Source organism: Aphelocoma coerulescens, assembly GCF_041296385.1.
Source record: "Aphelocoma coerulescens isolate FSJ_1873_10779 chromosome Z unlocalized genomic scaffold, UR_Acoe_1.0 ChrZ, whole genome shotgun sequence".
Lineage (NCBI taxonomy): Eukaryota > Metazoa > Chordata > Aves > Passeriformes > Corvidae > Aphelocoma > Aphelocoma coerulescens.
Window position 1 is genome coordinate 13,578,154 of NW_027184085.1, and position 22,809 is coordinate 13,600,962.

Consider the following 22,809-nt stretch of genomic DNA (forward strand, 5'->3'; position numbering starts at 1 on the left):
GTATGTTTGACCTGATTTTAAGTGCTGTTGGATAAACAACCTAGAACTCAAAATACAAGAATTATAAGTCTCCTCAGTGCTTGTTGAGTCATTAAACCTCTGCTGGTGTCACCCACAGAGTTAGGAATCTTGCACCAAAAAAAAAAAAAAAGGCATTTAAACAGAGCAGCTTTTAAAAATGGAATTAAAATGGAATTGCCAGAGGCAGGAATGCAGAAGTAGGGAAAGAGTTTAAAAGGATGAAAAGAGAAAGGAACAAGGAAGCAGAAAAGCAAAGAACAGAATGTCAGAGAGTCAAGGGAAAGAGGAATAATTATGGGGAACAGGAAGTAACTGAGTAAGAAAGAGTACAGAGAACATCTCAGGCAGTGAAAGGAGGCAATGACAACAAAAATATAAGAATTTCTTTGCATCAATGCAGAAGAAGAAACTAGGCTTACCTGTGTGAGCTGGAAGGTGTGTGACCACATTGTCCAAGGCAGGAGAACGTGGAAGAAGCTGAGACGCAGGAGAAGGGAAGGAAGATTGGCCGTGTGTCCCTTCTGTCAGCAGCAAAAATGGACGAGAGCCCCGTATTGTGTGTCTGTGTTTTGTGTACATTTTCCACCTGAAGCACACCCACACGTAAATGAAGGATCAGGCAGCTTTTCCTGCTAAGAACTTGAAAATCAGGAATCAGGCCAAAAAAAAAAAAAAAGCAGGGAAAAATGCCAGTGCTAATTTTTCCTTTCTTAGTCTGTCTCATGATGCCTGAGCAGTAGGATTTTGAGATATTACTGAAGTAAAGCAGATCGTATAATATTTCTTAAAACCCTTGGTATCCATCTAATTCGCATTTCATTCATGTTTGTGTTGACATTTTGCATACTTCCTTTCTGCCTAGTAGTGAATATTTTAAATTCAAGCAATATTTACCTGTCTGTGTGTTAAGAGAAAAGATACAGTTTCCAATATTTTTTGCAACAAGGCCCACAGTATAAAAACCCTCCACCAAGAAACTCTATACGTTTATTAACATCTTCTCTCTCAAAGTGCTTTCGAAGGAGGCAAATAGAAATTATTTACTGAATTCTGTGTATGTTCAGGAGTCACCTATCTACAATGAAACACAGAGAAGGAAAACTGTGAGATCATTGTATTTTGCTGCACCGAGGGGACCGGGGGCTACCACACTGCTGCTCAGCACAAGATTACAATATGTGTTAGGTGGTGTTCTGCAGTACCATGGCTAGTCAGATTGGCACTGCAATGTTTCCCAAGTGGTTGGGGTTATGGAAACTGCTTAGGATGACCCTTCATCTGCACAACCACCTTATTTCTTAACCAGGCTAAGCAGTCTAGGTGGAAGCTTGTATAGTTATGCTGCTATCCTGAGTGAATTGCTTCTGATAAATAAGTTGGCTCTTTCAGAACTGATTTAGATGTCTCAGCCTTGGATCTACCCAGACCATATAAACATAAAGGTTTAATTCTGGCGAGAGCCATAGACATCACTCAAAACCATACCAATAAACTGCCTGTCAACATGGGAACTGCGAGATAGCAAATGATATAAAGTGTAATTATGTGGACCACTAAATTCTACAGTTAGTGCTCACTTTTTATTAAGTTTCAGAATATAGCCTATTGTTTACATTAAATTTTATTCAGTATCCCCTATCTACTCACCTGATTATTATTGTAAACATGGTTCAAATCTGATTTCCTTTTATGACAAGGTAACCCACCTAGTTGATCAAGGGAAGCCAGTTGATATAATCGTTTTGGATTTCAGCAAAGCTTTTGATACTGTCTCTCACAGAGTGTTCATGGACAAAATGCCCAGCTCACAGCTGGATGTGATGGGTGAGCAGCTAGCTCATGGGTCAGGCACAAAGGGTTACAGTGAATGGGCTGACATCAAACCTGGTGACCTGTCACTGGTGGAATTCCACGGGGCTCCATCCTTGGCCCTGTGCTCTTCAACATCTTCATAAATGACTTGGAGGCAGGACTGGAAGGGATACTGGCATGGGTCAACCCTGGAGGTATGGGCAAGCTGGTGAATGAATGCTGGAAAGCAGCGCCAGAGGAAGGGGTCCTGATTGATGGCAAGTTGAACACGAGTCAGCAGTGCCCTGGCAGCCAGGAGGGCCAGCCCTGTCCTGGGGGCATCAGGCACAGCATCACCAGCCAGGCAAGGGAGGGGATTGTCCTGCTCTGCTCTGAGCTGGGGCAGCCCCACCTCGAGTGCTGGGGGCAGTTTTGGGTGGCACAATGTAAGAAAGGCATTCAGCTGTTAGAGAGCATCATGAGGGTGGTCAAGTGTCTGGAGGGGAAACCGTGTGAGAAGTTGCTGAGGTCACTTGGTTTGTTCAGCCTGGAGAAGAGGAGACTGAGGGGAGACCTCATTGCTGTTGCAACCTCCTCGTGAGGGGAAGCAGAGGGGCAGGCACTGATCTCTTCTCTGGGATGACCAGTGACAGGACCTGAGAGAATGGCCTGAAGATGAGTCACGGGAGATTTAAATGTTAGAAAAAGGTTCTTCACCCAGAGATTGGTTTAGCACTGGAACAGGCTCCCCACAAAAGTGGTCACAGCACCAAGTCTGCCACAGTTCAAGAAGAATTTGGAGATTCTGTGATTTTGTAGTGTATTTACAGTACAAAATCTGCATGTTAATACTTTTTAAACACAAGATGTTGTCTCTCTTTTTTTTGTATTTAACCATAAGCAGAGTAAAAGAAGAGGAAGATAAAATAGTGAGAGTCCTAATCTAGGAAAATCCAAAAAAAATTAATTTAGCTTTAGTGGTTTGGTTTTATATCCAGGATTAATGGATATGTGCCACAAATTGTTCTCCGTTTGTGCCTTCCTTTCATACATTAAAATGGGGATAAAATGTTTTCCTCTCTCACAAGATAAATCCATTCCTATTCAAGGGAATGTGAGATATCATTGTGATGAATGCCATGAGGAACTAATAATTCTGGGCGCAGCATAAGCTCAGGAAGATTTGCACTGAGTGAAGGAGTGGCTAGAAACTGAATGAGCAGAGCTGAACAACTGCTCTTTCTGTTAGTTTTCATCCAGCCCATGCACTAAATGAGGCGGGGATCCTGTGGAAAAAAATACTGAGCCATCATGTAATTATAGACTGTGCACACAGTTAACGATGAATCCACACAAGGAGTCAGAACAGAGGCTGTGCAAATGCAAGCACATCTATTGACTCTCCTAGCATTTGAGTTCTTTGCACTATGTGCAAAAGCTTTTCCATGTAGAATGGTCTGGGGCTGCTGTACAGGAGTCATAAAGGTACCCTTTTAGGGGTCCATTAGTTTTCTCAGAAGTTGCCTTAATATATACATAAAGTATACTCACACACACAGATGCACACGTGCCTATGCACACATGTGTCTACAACTGTGTCTGTTGTAGAGTAATGTAGTGGTAAGGGGTGTTCTAATTCCCACAGAGAATCTACATTCCTCCCCTGAATTTCCATGCTCTTATTAAAGTACTGATCTTTACAGTTAAGATGGATTATGCAAAGGGATCACACATAGAAGAAATTTTGTTACGGCTGTGGGAGGGGTAGCCACGGGATCTGCAATTACGTGGATCGAGAATATAAACCTCTTACACAGGAATGTGCAGGAGATCAGCTGCATTCCTTCAGTCCAGAGCCTGCGGTAACAGCAGAGAAATGTTATAAAGCTACTGAATTAGAGAAGTCTTTTTTGCCCTCCCAGTTTTGGTAGCCTGTTTGCTGGGACAGCAGAGAGGTACAACACAGATGAAAACCAGCTCTGTTTACCCTAACTAGGATGTTCATGCTGAAACCTAAATTTTATGTCAATATTTTGATGTTTTCACTGCCAAGTGTTTTAGCAGGCATAGCCAAATACTGCAGGATTATAGAATGAATTCAGAGATGGAAAAATATCAAGTGAACAACTTTCTTTTTCTTTCTTTATGTCTTTTTAAAGATACTAGAATAAATTACAGGTGAGAAACCCTTAGAATGTAGGCTGCCTAAGTATAGATTTTCCTGTCTGGAAAATTTTCTGCTTACATTTCATTTTCTGGGTAGCAATTACTAACAAATGCCACGTTGCATTTGTGCAGTCTTTGCAACAATAATAAAGTTGATTTTCACTCTGTTAGCTGCTCAGTGATAATTTTCAGAAGTTACTGTTCAGCTGCTGTTGTTCTACTTTGACAGAAGACAGTGTACCCACATTTCTTGTTAGAAAAAAAGTTTATTCAGAAGAAATACTTTTACTCAGAAGAAATAAAAAAAGCATCCAGCAAATGGCATTGGTAAAAAGTAAAAAGATAAAATGCCAGTAATTTTTCAATGAGTAATACCTTACAAATTTATTTTAACACCCTGCAGCAATCACATTATATTTGATTTGAACAAGTAATGCATAGAGTTTTAGCCATAAGTATATTTTATTTCTTTTCATGATTTAATGTATCATATGACAATATATTAATACAGAATTGCAGTGCCTATACATATTAACACTAAGAACATGGAAAAACGATGTAGGTTTATAGTTGTCTGCATGCCCACTCAGTTCTTTGGCATATCACTAATTTAATGCAGACAGCCTCTTAAATGCCACTGAAAAATAAATAATCTATTAGCAGTGGCATAGTCAAATAGTCAGACACATTCATTGGACTTAATATGTGTGGTCATGTTTTATATTTGGGTGCTGCTGCTGATGTTTACACATGAAATTGGTATTTGTTTGCCTGGATGCTGGCTGAATAGCAAATAGATAAGAGAAATAGCAAATAGAAAGTCAAGTTTGCATTTAGCTTTTCAGTATTCTATCAATGATTTTACATACAGTACAAAATAGCTTATAGGCTACTATCTCTTAATTTTACATTTGATATCCCCACTGCATTATGCCTCCTTTGAGATTTACTGTATTTTGAAGCAGCAATAAAAGACACTTTTATAAGATGGAATCTCAGCTCCACTGAACTGAAGGTGAGACCAAAAATCACTGACTTAACAAAGCCAACATTTTTTTATGTTTATAAACTAAACTTGTTATGTTGCACAATGCACCTGTCTTCACTTCAGGATTATAGGAGACTTGATCATCGAAAGGAGCTGCTTACACTGATCCAGCCATACTGGTTGTTACAGGTTTTTGATTAACTTGCACTACAGCAAAAGCAACAGATGTTCCATTTTTTGCGCACACTCACCCTATTTATTAGGAGCTTACTGTAAATGTCTTTTGATTTCCAGTGACTTTTGATATATAAGGGTAAAGTGATATTTATTATTATGAATCACCTGTTGACTTTACTTTTATTTGCAACTTAGTCATTCAGACAACAGAATAAAAAATGAACTTGGGGAATAAATGTTGTTTCTACACTGGATAAGCATGGAAATGTTCGATTTCTGTATTCTTTCTTAGCCAAATCTAGTATTAAACTACAATACTTAGGGAAAAAAAGGCATTATCAAAATAGAGTGATAATGTACCTATATATTTAGTCTAGAAGTAATTTCCAACAAGTTTATCATCAGTTTATAGCTTATAATACCTATATTATTATAGTGACATCTAATCTTCAAACTAAACAGAAGTTAAATCTTACACTAAATGTTCTGAGTATATTTTGAGCAACACTATAGTATAACATAGAACACTATTCTCTAAAGTAGACTTCAAATAAATTTTAGAGAATGATATTCTATCATTAGTACAACACAGAAAAAGAGACTTTTGCAATAATGGAACATGGCTGTGTATGTCAGTGTAGCTAACACTATTGCAGTTGGAATGGCAGGTCAGTGATGTATTGTCTTCTCTGATGCCCACTTTTGATTTCTTGTTTTCACAACAGGATGTTATCACCATTTCTTTTTCAGAATACTGTCCTACCCAGAGTGGCAGTTTAATAAGTGAAACACATCGTAAGACTTGTTGCCAGGGTTTTTTGTCCTTCGTACCCTTCACAGATATGAACTGGCCTCTTATTCTCTTTGGGAATAGATAATTAAAGAAGTGTTTCTACATGGACTGTCAGAAATGTGGAAAGGAAGTGAAAAATCATAATCCTTACTTTAGCTCGTATTCCCTAAATTTTAAATGCTCAGATAAATGGCAATACAAATTTTTACGAAGCACTGGAGGACAAAAGGCTGAAATCCTAGAAAAAGGTTAATTGTAATTTAAAAGAGAAACCAATTAACTTGCAATCAGTGTTCATGACTCTTCTTGCTTTCACAAGTGGGATTCCAAACTAGAGTTTGATCTTCAATGAAATTGTTACTTCAAGAGAATTCAGCATCAGAGTCATTATCATAGATGCAATCTGAAATGGAAATAAAATACAAAAATATTAATATTGTGTAGTACTCAACACAAAGATAAAGTTATTTATTGTAATTGAATATAACTAAAGTATTGTTTGAAATGTTCAACATACCGTCACCAATATCATCATAAATGTCTCCATCACTGTAATTTAAAAAAGACAAATAATATATTTAAAAATTCAGACATCAGATACTTATTAGTATTTGCATGCAAATAAAAAATACAGTAGCAGTATGGTGCAGGCAATCCATCAAATAATCAACTTGCTAATTAGGAAAATATAACCTTTGTGGTAACAGAACAATGTTGAGCAAAATGGTCAGGTCAAAGTATTTTCAGGGAAGGGTAGATCTGGATATATTTCTTTCTAACATGAAAGGGTTGCTTTATTAAAAGTCTGCTTTATTTATCACATTTTTACATAGATATTCTCATAAAGTTATTTCCATAAAGAAGTTAAATACCTAATTTTTTTTAAATGATCACCAGAAAAATTGAATTAAAAAACCCAGTCAGTGTGCCCTTGAAATTCTTTTTGTTTCTGTACTCAGCAATTACATAAGAGTTTTGGAGGTGCAGCTTTTTAGGTAATGAATTTAGGTAACATCTATAAAAGATACATGCTCCTTGAACAGGAATTTCCAAACATGTCACTTATATACATGGACAGGCCCCCAGAAGATAGTAAGACTGTTTAGATATATATAATTCAAATATTTGTGTGTTAAATGCCTCTAAATTCTAAATGTGACAATTCTAAAAGTGAGATCTGATTTGATATTTAAGGATCTAATATAAAAAGCCTCTTGAAGGAAATGGAGAGGCTTTGTTTGACAAGAGTTTTGTTTTAGAACCAAAATGCTGATCTTCATGCAATTATTTGGAGCAACACTGAGCCAAATCTCTGTCCCACTAAGACTGCGATACAAATAAACCTAAAGAAAAATTGGTCCATTTTAAAAACTTGAAAAAGGCATTGGTACACCTAATTACATTAACTTGCTCTTCAGTAATAGAGTCTATTACCAATAATGCTTAATTTATGTGATTTTTCATAGTTTAAATTTATAGTTTAGGAGTTTATGGCTAAGCAATGAGGAACGAGGCTCTGGCAAGTTTCTGCATGGATGTATGTGATTCATTTTTGACAAATTGTAACTCCATAAAAATAACTCAATTTGCAAGTTTAGAATGAGAGACAGAAATAATTATATTTCACTTTTTTTACCAGACCATTTAGAACAAAATTGTTGCAACAAATTTTTCAAAAAGATCACTTTATACTTACTTCTGAACTAAATTGCTTCTCAGAACATAGCCATCTGTAAAAGTGAAATATATATGTATTTAAGTTAAATTGAAATACTCTTTATTACCTCTGTTCCTAGCACTAGTGAAATGCAGTTTTTCTCTTTTACATACATCAGACAGAAAGACATAATAGAGGGAAAACAATGTACAATGGACATATAGTTGATGAAGATTTTGCTACGTGCAATGTTTTGGTTATTCTTATTTGCCTACTTAAATAGTAATAGAAGTTATGCAAGATTAGGTTTTCATCTTATGTATCAGTTTTTCCTGCTTGAATGAGATGGGTATGAAACAACAGTTTCAAAAACTATAGTTCAATTCACAAACTATAGGACAAAAATGCAGTTTAATAATAACATAATAATATTTGCAGTAATAATAAGTAACAGAAATATTTAAAGTTTCCTACAGGGACAAAAATGTATTTCAAGATGTATAGACCAATTAAATGCTATTAACTGTAACTGTTTAAAATTTTTAACTGTAACCTTAATAAGACCAGTAATGGAAATAATAATGGAAATACCTTAGAAAAGCTACTGACTAGTGTATTATTCTATTACTCTGCTGCATTTACTAATGAAATCAAATAAAAGTACACATTTTTTTAAATGTACATAATTTCTTTAAAAAATTACTTCCTGTCTTTGGTGAAAGATATTTACTGAAATACTTGTCAGTTGGTATAATGAATACAAAGAAAGAGAGAGCCATAACAGTAATAACATGTTTGTGGGTAAACATTAGTAAGCTGGTACAAAATTAGGACAGTTCTAAAGAATAAATGTGATCTTGTCTTGTATTTGAAATTACTATGTAAATTTCCTTCTTTTAATCATTAGGAGTATCTGTTCAGGATATCTTAGCTCAGTTGTCTTTCCTCAGTTTTTATTTTCTGGAATAAAGACATGGAAATTTTTTTTTTTTTTTTTTTTTTTTTTTTTTTTTTTAAAGGTATTGTCTTTTCAGAATTCTCTTTTGGGCAGTCCAATAATTTCCATGACTCTTGAAGTCTCCAGGGAATAATTTTAAATCATTTGGCTAATCTAAGGTACTCTGTTTGTTCATATAATTTTCTCACGTTAAATATATGAAAGCAAAGTTTCTTTGCTCATGGCATACGAACAGTGTTCTTGCAAGTCATGTGACAGTGCTTCTACCACTGCAAAGCATTATCTAGGTTCTTCTTATGGTTCCTAGCCCTTAAATACGTGGGAGATACAGCCCCAGCTGGTCTCACACTCTTTCAGATTTACTAATCCAAAGTTACATGTCCAAAGTTTCAGTTTCTAACTAATTTATTAGTTTTTATACAGAAGAAGCCAGCAGGTCAGCACACTCCATGTTGCTTACTTAGCAGCCATTGAAAGCTGTAACGCATCGTGCTAGCTGCTCATTGACGGTGTAAAGGAAGCTCAGAGAGGTCAAAACTTAAACTTTGGGCCACAGAAGTCCAATTATGTCCTACTGATTAAGCAAAATCTATGAAGCTATATTGAAAGCTTTTGTGTATTTCAAAATGTGTGTGTTCAGACTAAGAAGGAATTTGAGATGGTAGATGAAAATCACTTCCTTGTTTCACTTTTGACATTTCAAATAATTTCATAAACATTTAAGATAAACCATAGCAGAATATGTTCCTAAGATCATCAGCCCTTGTTAAGAAAGGTGAGAACCCATTGAAATATAATTTGTAGTTTTGTTTAACTGTTGGTAGAGGCTTGAAACTATGGAAGTGCTTCATAAGTTAATGATTAAATCAAAGGATTCATTTGCAAGAAAATAACAAAATCATCTTTAATTGGGGATTTTCAGTCTACCTGGCCTTCAGAAGGTAAAATCATAGCTTTAAGATCTGAGGAACTAGAACAGCTAGAGTAAATAAACAAGACTGTCATGCACTGAACTAAAGTAGGATTCAAACTTTGCTAACTAATGTGAAAATTGTCTGGGATCTATTCAGAAGTTTTCAGGGAGGATATTTTTATTTGTTTTGCTCTTTTATGCATAGCAAAGCAGTAGCTCCTGTCATTATTTGAAAGGCTTTGAAGACTATGAGAGGAAAACATGAACTACTTTCTACTTTATTATTAGCTTGATTCAAAAAATGCAGCTTTGAAAGCTGTTTTTTTTGGGAAGTGGCTCTACCAATGCAATCCATATTTTGAAAAACATATGTGTTGTTATGCAAGAAATTCTTCCTAACCCTGCAGGCTTGCCAGGAAGAAGGCTGTGCTCCAGAGTGTAACAGTTGAGTACAGGAGGGAAAAAATAAAAGGAAAGTGGCTGAATCCCCTTCAAAGGTTTGTAGCATTGGACTGTCTTCAACACAGGCCAGAGGCAAAAAGTAAAGGTGAGCAGGAGGATGCTGCTACTGTGAAAGTAGGCTGTTCCAGCACAAAGTGAATTTTCACTAGGAGATTTGAAAAGTATTGTAACAGAAGCTCACTAAGAAATTGAAACCATCAGGAGATGGTTTTGGACTTCTCCAAAAATTCAAAAATTTCTGCCAGTGCAAATCGTGGCCAAGGATTTCAAAGAAACACTGAAAGGCCTTGTGCAGCTCCCAGAACAAGCAGACAAGCCAGCAAGGACATATGCCTTGGATTAGCTGGGAGCTGGGGGGGAAGACGCCTAAGCAATGGTCCCCCCAGCCTGTTGAAAAGATTAAACTGTATCCCTTGCAATCAATCCAAAGTAAGAATATTGTTACTGATTTTCTCTTGGCTGAAATTGATGGGCTAGTGCTATCCAGAGGTGCAGCAAGGATTTTACTTTTACTAGACTCAGTGGGCTACCATAGCTACACTCCTTTTGACAAAGCAGGGGGGACAGAAGCAACAAAAGCATCTGCTGATCCTAGCTGCAAAGAAAAAGTTTACAGATTGTTCTTTTTTTCTCATATTTATTATATCTTGTCCATTGGAAGTGTTTTGGATTATTTTTAAGGCAACCCAGTCTTAAATATGCTAATAAGGTAACAACAATCTGCCTCTTGTCAACCACCAGGAAAAGATAAACCACCCAGATAAACCATGGGTAAACCAGGGAAAAGAGGTTTTACATATCCTACTCAACCATTCACTGACAATTTGATATGTACTACAGTTTTTTAATAAAACTTACATTTTCCTTCTTCATTCCTGCAAAGGACCTTAGTATCATCTGTACTTTCAATAATGTCAAGAGATTCCCCTGGTTTAATTTGTAAGTCTTTATATCCCCATCTTTTCTGAGACAAATCCTGAACTGTGGTTGTAGAGTAAAGAACTTTTATTTCACCGTCAAACTGAAAAGGAGAGAGAGAGGAAAAAAAAGAAACCATGGTTAAAACCCATTACCGTTTTTCCATTAATATATTCCCATTTATTACTAAATTTTTGAAAATTAACAAATATCCTACAGTATGTGTATGTGCCCATGCTTGCCACTTGGACTTAGAGATGCTCAGATCACTGTTTTTACAAGTAGTAATACTTCGCCTTTCAAAAGCAAGTTATGGGGAACAAATTAGATGGCACCATACAGATACTTTGTTTTTATATTTTATGTGAACAAAACACTTTGAACAAAACTTACTTTGAACTTTTTTCTGAACTCTTTCTCTTCTTTTTCCATCTTCTTGAGCTTTTGTACATATTTTTCATCTGACTTAGGTTTTCCAAAGCTTCCTGATTTTGATGAACTAAACCAAGAGGTTACAGATAAAACAAAATTAGCAACACATCTAAGGCATTGGCATGCTTTCTGATAATTTTGGTGAAAATGCATGTGCCTTCATGTGTCTTTATCAAGTTTTTGTTGCTCTGAAAACCTAATGTTGAGAATACAATACAGATTTGACTTCAAAATAAATAAAATGTTGGGATTGTCTTTCCTACTTTTCTCTGATATTAGTATATCTATCACATAAGTGAATGTTGAAAATTAATTTTAAATATCTTTCTGTGATGACGCTTTAGAATCTCTCAGTAAGGAGCAGTTTTTATGAAGGCTGTGTATCTTTGGGCAACAAGCTGAATAACATGTCACAATGTGGAGGCAGCTGGAAAATCTTAGCCTTGTGTGTGCTAGTCCTATGTGCCTGCCGACCTTGGTGCACCAGGGAATCTGCATTACATGATCTATTTCAAGTTCCGTTGTTTTTTGCACATTCTTGATAGCACTGACTTTTGCCAAAGAATGAGGAAGGGTTTCATGCCCTAACTGCCCTTTCTGGTGATGCACCTGGGAATGTAAAATCTGACTCTACTTTTTGATCCTAGCTGATTGCGGAAGGATGACAGTTTCATTGATGATGAATGTATGTGTTTGTATGACCTACCCTAGATTTAGGTTAGAAGGACCGCATAATTTCCTCTAGATACACAGTCCAAAGAGCTCTCTCTGGTTTTAGGTTTCCAGACTACATTATTGTAGTGCACTGTCACTCCACCTGAGTGGAGTAAGTGACAACAGGATGTGACATGTCACAATCATCCTCACAGATGCAACTATGCTTGTAACACTGTGCTCCAGAGATGACCCTGATTTTCTGGTTCAGATAAAAGTTTTTCAAGCTGAATCTTACACCTCCAAATAGCTTTCATTCTTTAAACACAGGCACTGCCTCCTTTTCTCTTAAAATACTGCAGCAGCTGATATACAGTATCTATCCTAAGAGTCCCCACATTTTGATAGAAAAAGAACTACAATCTACAATTGACTTTTTAGGCTTTGTATAATTTTCTACCTCTTGTCCATCAGGGACTGAATTTGTTGGCATGCGAAACATGCTTAATTATTCTAGAGTCTAATTATTATTTCAGTCTATAATGGAGGAAAGAGCATTCAACTGCCATTATCAGCAGTAGGTTTATGAGAACTACAAAACCTGACAACACCAAATAAATCAGGTATGAGTAGCAATCTGCCTCTGTTACATACTTTAAAAACGTCTCAGTGTATCAGATTTCTAATCAGGGAGGTAATATTTTCACTTGCCTGGGATCAGGTGGTGGAGGAGGGAAGTCTGAAGAATCTACGTCATCATAAACATTGTCTCCATAATCTGAAACAATATGTGAAAACTGAGAAGCGAATACATTGTGTTACAATGTATGGTATTTTAGCTAAGTTGACATGAAATTATGGCAAGTACTGTAGCCATTTACTGTCTATAGTAACTGTGGGTTCTGTGTTTTGCACAACCTGCACAACACTACCCAATCTTTTCAGATTAAGATTCTTTATTAATAATAACAACAGGTATTCACTGAAATTCTCATCTGAAGCTGCAGCAAGTTTTAACACATGAGATAGCTTTTTATTTTCATTTTAATAATCCAATTCCTATTGTATTGCACCAAAGTACATTTTTTGAGTTTGATTTTAAGGTACATTCAATAACTTCTATAGCACCCTGGTCAGTGGAACATTGCTTAGAAGTGGAGATGGATCATGTGGATGTTAGTTTTTAGGCTGTCTTGTAATGCCAAAGCAGTGAAGAGAATTCTTAGCCCAAGAATATTCTTTGAATCACATTCAGCATATTTGTAGAGGGGAAGCAATTGTTCAACTCATCAAACCAATGACTAGAAAAATCAGCAGGATATAAAAGGTTCTGTTCTAGAAGCAGACTCAAAATTCTAAGAATTTTTTTTTATTCCACAGCTGAGATGATGCTTATATGTTCTTTTAGAAAGACACTGCAAGTGGTGAATATAGCAAAAAGTATTTCTCTTTACTTTTGAGGTGTGTTACCGAATGCTTCTTTCCAGCTGTATCTGTTCATATTTAATGTCAAATAAAATGGACTAGTGTAAATCTCAGGTAGCAAAATCACATTAAATACATTAAATTGTTACCAGGGAGCTTGCAATATATATGTATCACCTTGTCTGCAGCAAGATCAGTCAAATATTTGAAATTTATTTACTGGAACTGGGTAAGCAATAGGATATCCTGTTTCCTTCCTTGGATGTAATTTTGTGACTAGTATGACACAGAGCAATGTATACAAAAAAAGAATCAGGAATCAATACGGAGACTGAACAATAGGTTATTAATTACCTTTTCCAGACTGCCTTGTTGAGGAAGACATGCTGGGGAAAAAAAAAAGCTCACTAAGTATTTATATCACATTAATAGGGTTTTTTGTAACCTAAATAATTTAAAAAACTTGCAACACAAGTGCTCCAAGTAATCTTCAGACATTTTGAAGTGCCACTGACACCAGCAATACTTAGGGACTAAATATATTTCTGTCACTGAATTAAAGCAAACTGGTTCAGAACCAAATGACTGAAGAAAGTGGTAAAAACACCACCTGATGATTTAATCTCTAGGTAAGATGGGTAGAAGACAATCTTTGCATTTTTCTGTTTGGCATATTATTCGTAAAATTTTGATTAATGGCTGTAGATTTACCAGTTTATCTCAGCTACATTGTACTGGTCAGAAAAGTAAATTTTAACTGAGTGTGCAGCAAATTTACATGACCAGAGTGGCACAAGGATGATAGATTATTTTGGTGCTTTTCACCAAAAAAAGAATTTGGCATATTTTAATTACCAGACTTTTGCAACAAATACAGCTTGTTAAGAGAATAATTATGCAGGTGAAAAGAAAGCTCAGTGTTTTTGCAGAAAAGTATAATCCTGAGCTGCAATTTGATGCATGATTCATTAGGCTGCTGTGAGGACATGTTAGTAGCATGTGATCAATGCTTTATTAGAATTAGTTAATGTGCACTTTGATTTCCTGGCAGACTCTTACAACAAATTTTCATTTTCTTCTGCCTCATTGACTTTGGCTGCTTTTTCTCGTACACTTTTCTTTTTGTCATCTTTGACCTTTAGCCTCTTCAAGATTCCCCAGGACCAGATACCATTCTTATCTTCATCCTGTGATACAGACCTTTGGAGTATGCATGTGATTATCACACTGTAAAATGTAATGTTCCTCTTAAAAGGCCCAGTTTAAATTCTCCATTGATGCACATAATTATCATTAATGCCCAAAGTGAGGTCGCTTACCCAAATGCTGAACTAGAAATATGTATGTTAGGCTACTTGTAGATACTGAGATGTATTTGTAGTATGGATATTAATCTAGTGGCTTACAGTTTTCACGTTGTTACTCAGCAACCTAGCATTTTAGTTCGTTATTTTAATTTCAGACCTATTCTGTCTAGTTGGAGATTTGGAGATTTTCATGATTGCAAACTGCTTTTGCTGACATATCAAAATTACAGAACAAAACTTCTTCAAAAGAGTGAAGAATCCTTTTCTCTAGCTTCACATACCCATTTTGATGTATACCTACTTGCTGATCACCTGCTAATTTTTATGATTGATTTAAAAATACTAAAAACTGAAAACCTTCTGTCAAAGAAACAAATTATTTAAAATATATAAAAACATACCTAGCTATAGCATCTTCATCATCAATTCCATCATAAATGTCTTGATCAGAAGGAGGAGGTGGGAACATGTCTTTAACAGATCAAACAGTGAATTAATGCAATTTTATTTAATGCTGCTGAATAGGGTATTCATTATAGGCCTCTTTACTGTATCAGATGTGTGTACAGTTTATGCAATGTCCTTGGAAATCGAATCTTTCTGTAAACCAGCCCAGACTCTTTATTAAAACAGAAATTTAGACTTATCCCAGTTTAGAATGCCATCCACAGCATTTAAATGTGTCACTACCAGTCACAAGAGCATGGATACTGAAAACAAATGCTTCTACACTGTAGGCAATGAAATTCCAAATGGCTGATTTTGGCCCAGACATTATGATGACTTTCAAGTTTTCATGTGTGACTCAAGTGATGATTGAATATGTCAGACTAACACTCTCAGCAAGTGACATCTTGTTTTCACCCAAAGAAGTCAGAGACAAGGGCAATTTAAGCTCCCCACTTTGGTCTGAGTTTTGACCTTTGTGCCCCACCTCCTTCTGTGCAGGGCTAGCTCGCTTTGCATGTCCAATTCTAGGCACTGGTCAGAGTAGCCACTGAAATCTGTACTCAGCTGGCAGAAGCTCCATTCAGTACTGCCAGGAGATGCTTCTGCCATGACCAGTATCTAAACTTGAAGCTGAGAAGATGATATGTGCTCTTGTGATTAACAGAGAATGCTACAAATATATATGCTAACAAAGGGGAAACTGGCTTTGAGTGTGTCAGCTTGACAGCGTGAAGCTACTGTAGTTGGGACTCCAGTGTACTGCTGTTACTGATGTTCCCCTAACTCTGTCAGCAAAATGAAGCTTTAATTGATATTGGCTATTTCAGAACTAGATTTCTCCTGTACAAAACCTCTTGCTCATGTTGATATTTCACCAGTTACATCTGTGCTGTTTTGTGGGATGATTTGCCTTCACAAACAAGTAAAAAGTTAAAGTTTGGTCATCTGGCATGCTGGTGATTCACAGTATCTGAACAAAGATTCTGTCTTACCCAAGTTCCCATAGGTGGTGGGGAAGTTAAGTTGGCCACTACCCTTCCTTGTTTGTTGCCTGTTTGCTAACATTTAACTTGCTTATGGATAATTACTGCATTATGTGGAAGCTGCAGAAGTCAAAATGTGAGGGTAAGAAATACATAGAAACAACTCCCCCCTAAACACGTAAGTAGAACTTACTTCCACCTCCACCTTGGTCACCACTTTGACTGGAAAAGCAAACAAAAGACATTTTAGAGAAAAGCAGTCCTTCTTCAGAAAAAGAAAACACCATGATCACCCATCACTTCTGCAATTATTAATTCTAAAGCTTTTGGGTTTGGAAAAAAAAAAAATTAGAATATATTTTATATGTCTGTTGATATCTTTAAATTAAAGTACAAAATATGCCTTTGGATCATAGGATAATTTGTGTTGGGAGGGATCTCAGGAGATCGTGTAGTCAGACTTGATGGGAATTAAAATATAATCTGCCTGAGCACTATAGAGTAGATCCAGACCCTTTAGATTCATTGCTTATGAGGGGATCTTCTTGAAATAAAATGGTAAACAAGTTAATTTATTGCTCAACTAGCTTTCATTGGGTATAAATGTATGTTTCTAACATTTGAAGGATTCCATATTAGCCCAATGTTTTAAGAGTAGTTGAAAAAAGCCTGAGGGGTTCATAATAGCTGAGATTATTTCTGGATCATACCTTTACTTAAAATTATACATCAAAACAAGATATTTGTTAAACTCTTGTGCCAAAAAATACTGAAATACAGCACCCCTAGTTATTTATTAATTTTGCAATATTAGCAATACTACTGATAATGAGATAATACTATTTGGTCAAGAATTTTTTTTTAGAATGGCATTCTTATGGTGATTTCAAAACTTGTTGATGTATGTCAGACCTTCCAACAATTTATGCTTGTGAACTGAACAGAATGCTATTAATCACCAGAGAAGATAAAAATGTCAAAATACAGCTTAAAGGATTTAATGAATCTGAGCCAATCATTCATCCTTTGAAGTTCCTTGGAGTACACTGTTATTTTAGTATGCAACAGTGTAAGTGCAGTTGTTTGCTTTTGGATTCAATACATTTTCTAAATTCTTTGCATTGAGTTGGCTAATTGTAATGCTTGCCCTAGTGAAAAGGATTGGCCAAAGATAGCTCTCCAATGAAGTAACTAATGCTGAGATTACCTGAAACCTAGAACAGCTAACATGACTCTTATGGCTAGGTCACAATGCTATGAGACCAATGTTCAGAGAGGAAAACTGGTATTGAGCAACCTGGAAAAATACCAGACACAAAACTATTGGTTGTATAAAGAATGCCAGCCCAAAGGCAGATCTTTCCAAGTGCTGCTGCTGGAGCTCATGGGGATGTTTTAGTAGCCAGACAGCTGCAGTCCTTTTATTCCAGACAGGCCTCTAAGCTAAGGATCCTCCTGGGAAGCAGTAAAAGCAGGTGTAAAGGTTGAGTGCTTCAAGATGGTTGACGTACATATTGAAATCCTTTACACCTATATGCAGATCCCTTATCTGAATCCCAGACTCTGTGTTTCTGCTCATGAGGACATTTAATGGAGAATAAGCACTGGTTTGTTGAACCACATGTAAGAAGCAAACTTTCCTGTGAGGTCTGGTAACATAAGTACCACTGTCATGCTAGGTTATGTGATAGCCTTGACTCTTGTGACAAGAGACCACTAGGGTATTTCCCTGCCAGCAAGTCTGTTCTGCTGCTGGATAAGTCACTTCTCTAGCTGCAGATCTACTTGATATGAAAAAGATGACGTACTGAAGTAGAGAATCTGCAATGTAGCACTGCACTGCAAATGCACAGAGACTGTGCTTCTGATGAAGTCAAAAAAGTATAGCTTATACCCATCTCATAGAATTTAAGAGGCCCTTGTTTTCAGGGTTAAACTCATAAGCTACATTCTTTTCTGAAGGGCTATCCTAGACATGATTCCAGAAGTCCCTTCTCTTCATAAGGAAACAGGTAAAGGAAAGACATAAAGACTCATGCTAAGGCTCATGAGAGCAAAGAATGTGATCAAGAGTGAGCAGTGAGCGTTTCCATTGCTTTTAGAGTCTTTTATTCTTGCATGATAGAAAAGGGAGCATGTGACTCTGAAAGACAGAACACATAAAGAAAGAGAGAGAGGGAAGAGAATTGGACGTCCTGCAGATGATTTGTAATCCTGCATGGTTTGCATTTTTTTCTCCTTTGGATTTCAATGAGGTAGGTCCTCTTCCAAAAGTATGGGCTCCTCCTAAGTATAAGTGCTTACAGATGTTGGATTCCAGGATTCATTTGAACTCCTCTGACTACATCATTCTGAAGAGCTACATATAATAGTAACACATTTCTTATATAAATAGCTGATTTGGGACAAGAGTTGGGTTTGTTGTAAAACTTCCTCCTGTCTACGCTGACCCGGGTGAATCACTTGTTTCTTTCCATGCATTCCTTATACATACCTGCTAGTCATGTCGTGCTCTCCAACATCATCATAAGTTTCTTGGTCACTCTCTGTATGTTTCACAGCAGCTCTGGTAGATGGTTTTTGCTTTCTTTTTAAAGAATCATAATCAATCTCCACAACGGTTGTTTTAATGTATCCGTCTAAATAAATGAAACCAAGCAGTTTAAGGGGTAATGGTAAAGGGATGATTTTAACAAGAGGTTCAGAACCAGTGACTGAATTGTTTTGTATGATTTTTGAAAACTTTCAAAGAAATGTCTCATTCCAAGTAGCCTCATCTATCTACACAAATATCAGATCTGTCTCAGATCCCCGCCTTAAGCCCTCCTCAGCTCATGTTAAGTTCACCTTTATCTCTTTATCTGATTCTCAGCTACAGCAGAAGAATTTTCTGTGCAGACTCCAGGAATCCTGGGGCAAACTCCCTTTCTCAGCTTTCTTTGGGGCCACTGGAATCTTGTGGCATATTTTCGGGCAGTCCATGACATGGACATTAAAAAGACCATGACAGTTCCTGATAGGTCATTAGGGTTATTTGCATTGATTTTTCTTCAGATTGGCAGACACACTGTAGCTTTATTGATCAGAGCAGTTGGCCTGAGATGAGAAACTGTCTCTCTTAAGGGTAATTTTAGACAGGTGTACTGCCTGTACAGAAAAGTGCACAAATGGATTTCTCCAAGGTGAAAAATGGTCATGCATTTCTTTGAAAATGGAAAATTATCACTCTCCTGCTTCTGAGTGAATGCAGTTTTTAGTGTGTTTCCTCTCACTTATATGATAAGAACTGTTTTTTTTCTTTTGTTTGGTCTTCTTCACAGACCTGGCCTGTGAACATGGAAGGCCAAAGCATGGGTGTAACAAATTGGTCTGTACTGTTGATACTTTTCGATGAGAAGCCTTGTACAGCTTCAAATTTTGCTGACGCAAAAATTAATTCATGAAAAGTAAATTAATTAATGGACTGCACATGCACTAGAAAATACCCTTCTCCCAGCCCTCAGCAAGGTTTGGTTTTCTGTGTAAAAAATGATCCATGTAATTGACTAATTTTTACAATTTCAAGGTATTGTGGAAAAGCTGTTATTGGAACTTGCCTCTTGAGATCATCTTGGCCAATCCCTCTAAACAAACATGATCCTCCATTAGAGCAAGTTGGCAAGGGCCATGTCCTATCAGGTTTTGAAGATCTTGATGAATGGAAACTCCACCACCTCTTTGAGCAACCTTTTCCCTTGCTTGGTCGCCCTCACAGTAAAAAAAGCATTCAGACAGAATCCCATGTGTTTCAGTATGTGCCTGTAGCCTCCTGCCCACTGGGCAGCACTGGAAAGAGCCTGGCTCCATCTTCTTTACCTCCTCCCACCAGGTATTTGTGAACAATTACAAGATACCCCTTAGTCTTCCTTTCAGCAGCTGAACAGTCCCAGCTCTCTCAGAATCTCTTTGCATGAGACACACTCAGTTCATTACTATCTGTATGTATCTATCACTACAAACTGCTCAGCTGGTATCATATACAATGTTGTAGAACTCTGTTCTACATATGTGAACTGTCTTACTAATTTGATTGTCATTTTAGTCCCCCTAAAGATCAAGCAAGTGCTTTTAATAATTTTGATTGATTTTACCTTTTATACCTTTTGTAACCCATGAGCCTTTTATACCTTTTATAACCTTTTATACCTTTTATAACCTTTTATAACCCTTTATAACCCATGAGCCAGAACATCAACCCCTTTATACTCAAAGATCCACTGATGGTATTTATACAACAGGAGAAACATCTTGGATTTCAGAGAAAATAAAATCTAGGAGTCAGTTAGAAACTTTCCATAGGAACAAGAACAAGAAAAACACTTAAAACAGGCCCTTATATTCTCTAATTCTACTTGAGAAACACCCATATTATGTTTAATACAAAGACATGAAAAAATGTCATACTTGTTACTTGCAGGGAGCTGGGTTCTGATGCTATTTGAAGGCTGCTGACAGGGGATTAACCCTCAGTATGTCAGTGAAGATCCCAGCATATTGTACCCAACGTATTCTAGTGCCTATAGATGTTATACTGTGTTGTGCAATGAACTAGACCTTGTATGCCAGCTGAAAACAGAAGGGTAAGTTGTGGTAATTATTTGCTTTGGTGGCCAGTGACTCAGCCTTGGTAGGGCTAGTCCTTGGTATAATGCTCACATTTGCTGTCATGCAGTGAAAACATTCAGGAGAACAGTGAAGAAACAGAACTCACAGCATCCTTTTATCCTGCCCAGCCACTTTCCTTCTGGGTTGTCTGTGAGGCGAATGATTTCAATCTTATCCCCCTGTTTGACAGTCAGTTCATTCTTCCCTCCCTTGTGATCAATGCAAGCTCGTGCCTGATGAAGGACTTCGATGGGTCCCGTTAACTGAAGAAGAAACAGAAGATATCACAGATGTGGAAAAATGGAGTCCTTTCCCAGACATTCAGAAAAAAAAAGTAAAAATAATGATAATGATGGTTATCTGTTTCATTGACATTTAAAATAGTGTGGGCAAATAAACAGAAAGGCTTCCTCCTGCCCCAACTACACAGTTCAAATTAAAAATCAGAGATTAAAAGAGAGGGGAATGGCATGGAAACAGAGCCATTGAAGAACTGACTGGCAAAATCACAGAAATACAAAGATTAAAATCAACAAACTAACCTATGAGACCTTTCATGAGTTCACAGAACAGATGTATTTAATTCCAGTGGGTGTCTCCATTTATTTCCAGCAGAACTACTCATAGAATCATAGACTCTTTTAGGTTGGAAAAGACGTCTAAGATCACTGAGCTCAACCATTAACCTAACACTGCCAAGTTCACCACTAAACCGTGTCCCTAAGCACCACATCTACACGTTTTAAATACCTCCAAGGATAGCAACTCCACCACTTCACTGGGCACCTCTTCCAATCCTGTACAACCCTTTCCATGAATAAATTTTTTCTAATATCCAAACTAAACATCCCCTGTAACAACTTGAGGCCATGGTAGGAACCCAGAGTGCCGAGAATATTTCTCTGCCTGTTTTGAAGGGTTTTTACCCCCCTGAGCAACACTGTTTTAACTTCCAACCTTGGAAAAAACTGCCTACGATCAGACAAGAACTAGAAAATACAATGGTGTGAATTAGGTGAAAGACTAATATGTAAGATTGTCACAGGGTGAAAAATTTAGAGGTTTTGGGCTTCTCTTTGTAGTAAATAGATAACAGCAAAAAATATCAAAATGGAGGATTGTTGTTGTTCTCCAAACCTTCTTCTTCTACTCCATATTCTGCAGTAAAAGTAATTTGGGATGATTGGACAAAGAATTCCACAGTTCCTGGCTGTATTACGGAATAGTTGGTAGGAAGGTAAAAATAATATACATTTTTAGTAGCCATTGGTTATCTTTAAAAGGCTGTGTAAATCTTGATAATTGGACTCCTCTCCTTCTTTCTGTGCTCTGTGTTGAACCTGGGTCATGCTGGTGGCTCTGTTCCTCTGATAAGACCTAATAAACAACTATCTGGCAGCACTGAAACTCCAGGAAAAGTCTGGGTTTATCTTTTGAAACTCCTTGCAAGGACTTTAAAATATTCTCTCCCATCAGGAGGGATTTGATTTACGGCACGATTCAGTGCCAGCCATTTCCTCTTGTCCTATCCCTTGTTACCTGGGAGAGGAGTCTGATCCCCACCTGGCTGCAATTCCCTTCCAGACAGTTGTAGAGAGCGATAAGGTCCCCCCTGAATCACCTTTTTTCCAGACTAAACACTCCCAGCTCCCCTCAGCTGCTCCTCACAGGACTTGTGCTCCAGACCCTTCCTCAGCTCCATTGCCCTTCTCTGGACTCACTCCAGCACCTCAATGTCTTTCTTGGAGGGAGGTACCCAAAACTGGACATGGATTCAAGGTGTGGCCTTACCAGTGCAAAGTACAGGGGGACAATCAGACAATTCCTGGTCCTGTTGGCCACACTATTCCTGACACAAGTCATAGGAGGAAACATTCATTAACATTAACGTTAATGAGTCTACCACATACTGCTTTGTATTTACAATTCTGCTTTATAAATGATCTTGCAAGTATTCACAAGAGATGATCATGCTGTTTACTGCTGTTCAGGATTCACTTTGTGAGAAGTTTACATTATGTTATGAAGAAGCCGTTTTAGTATTTTTGACTTTAAGATATATATTTCAGA

The 22,809-nt window shown here is 37.1% G+C and overlaps 1 protein-coding gene across 5 annotated transcripts in view; it reads right to left on the reverse strand.

Annotated features, from left to right (window-relative positions):
- Window positions 1-4,253: 4,253 nt before the first annotated feature.
- FYB1 (FYN binding protein 1) overlaps window positions 4,254-22,809 on the reverse strand; it is a 59,148-nt gene continuing 40,592 nt past the window's right edge. For 3 of the 5 annotated variants that reach the window (XM_069001619.1, XM_069001621.1, XM_069001620.1), the window contains exons 8-19: window positions 20,846-21,002; window positions 18,590-18,734; window positions 16,289-16,317; window positions 15,064-15,133; window positions 14,415-14,555; window positions 13,710-13,741; window positions 12,642-12,708; window positions 11,238-11,343; window positions 10,785-10,947; window positions 7,633-7,666; window positions 6,454-6,485; window positions 4,254-6,339 (exon numbers count right to left, since the gene is read on the reverse strand). In XM_069001619.1, the coding sequence (XP_068857720.1) occupies window positions 6,299-6,339; window positions 6,454-6,485; window positions 7,633-7,666; window positions 10,785-10,947; window positions 11,238-11,343; window positions 12,642-12,708; window positions 13,710-13,741; window positions 14,415-14,555; window positions 15,064-15,133; window positions 16,289-16,317; window positions 18,590-18,734; window positions 20,846-21,002 (1,017 nt within the window). In that variant the 3' untranslated portion in view covers window positions 4,254-6,298. The remainder of the gene's footprint in view (window positions 6,340-6,453; window positions 6,486-7,632; window positions 7,667-10,784; window positions 10,948-11,237; window positions 11,344-12,641; window positions 12,709-13,709; window positions 13,742-14,414; window positions 14,556-15,063; window positions 15,134-16,288; window positions 16,318-18,589; window positions 18,735-20,845; window positions 21,003-22,809) is intronic. The other 2 variants (XM_069001622.1, XM_069001623.1) reach the window with 2 other exon arrangements.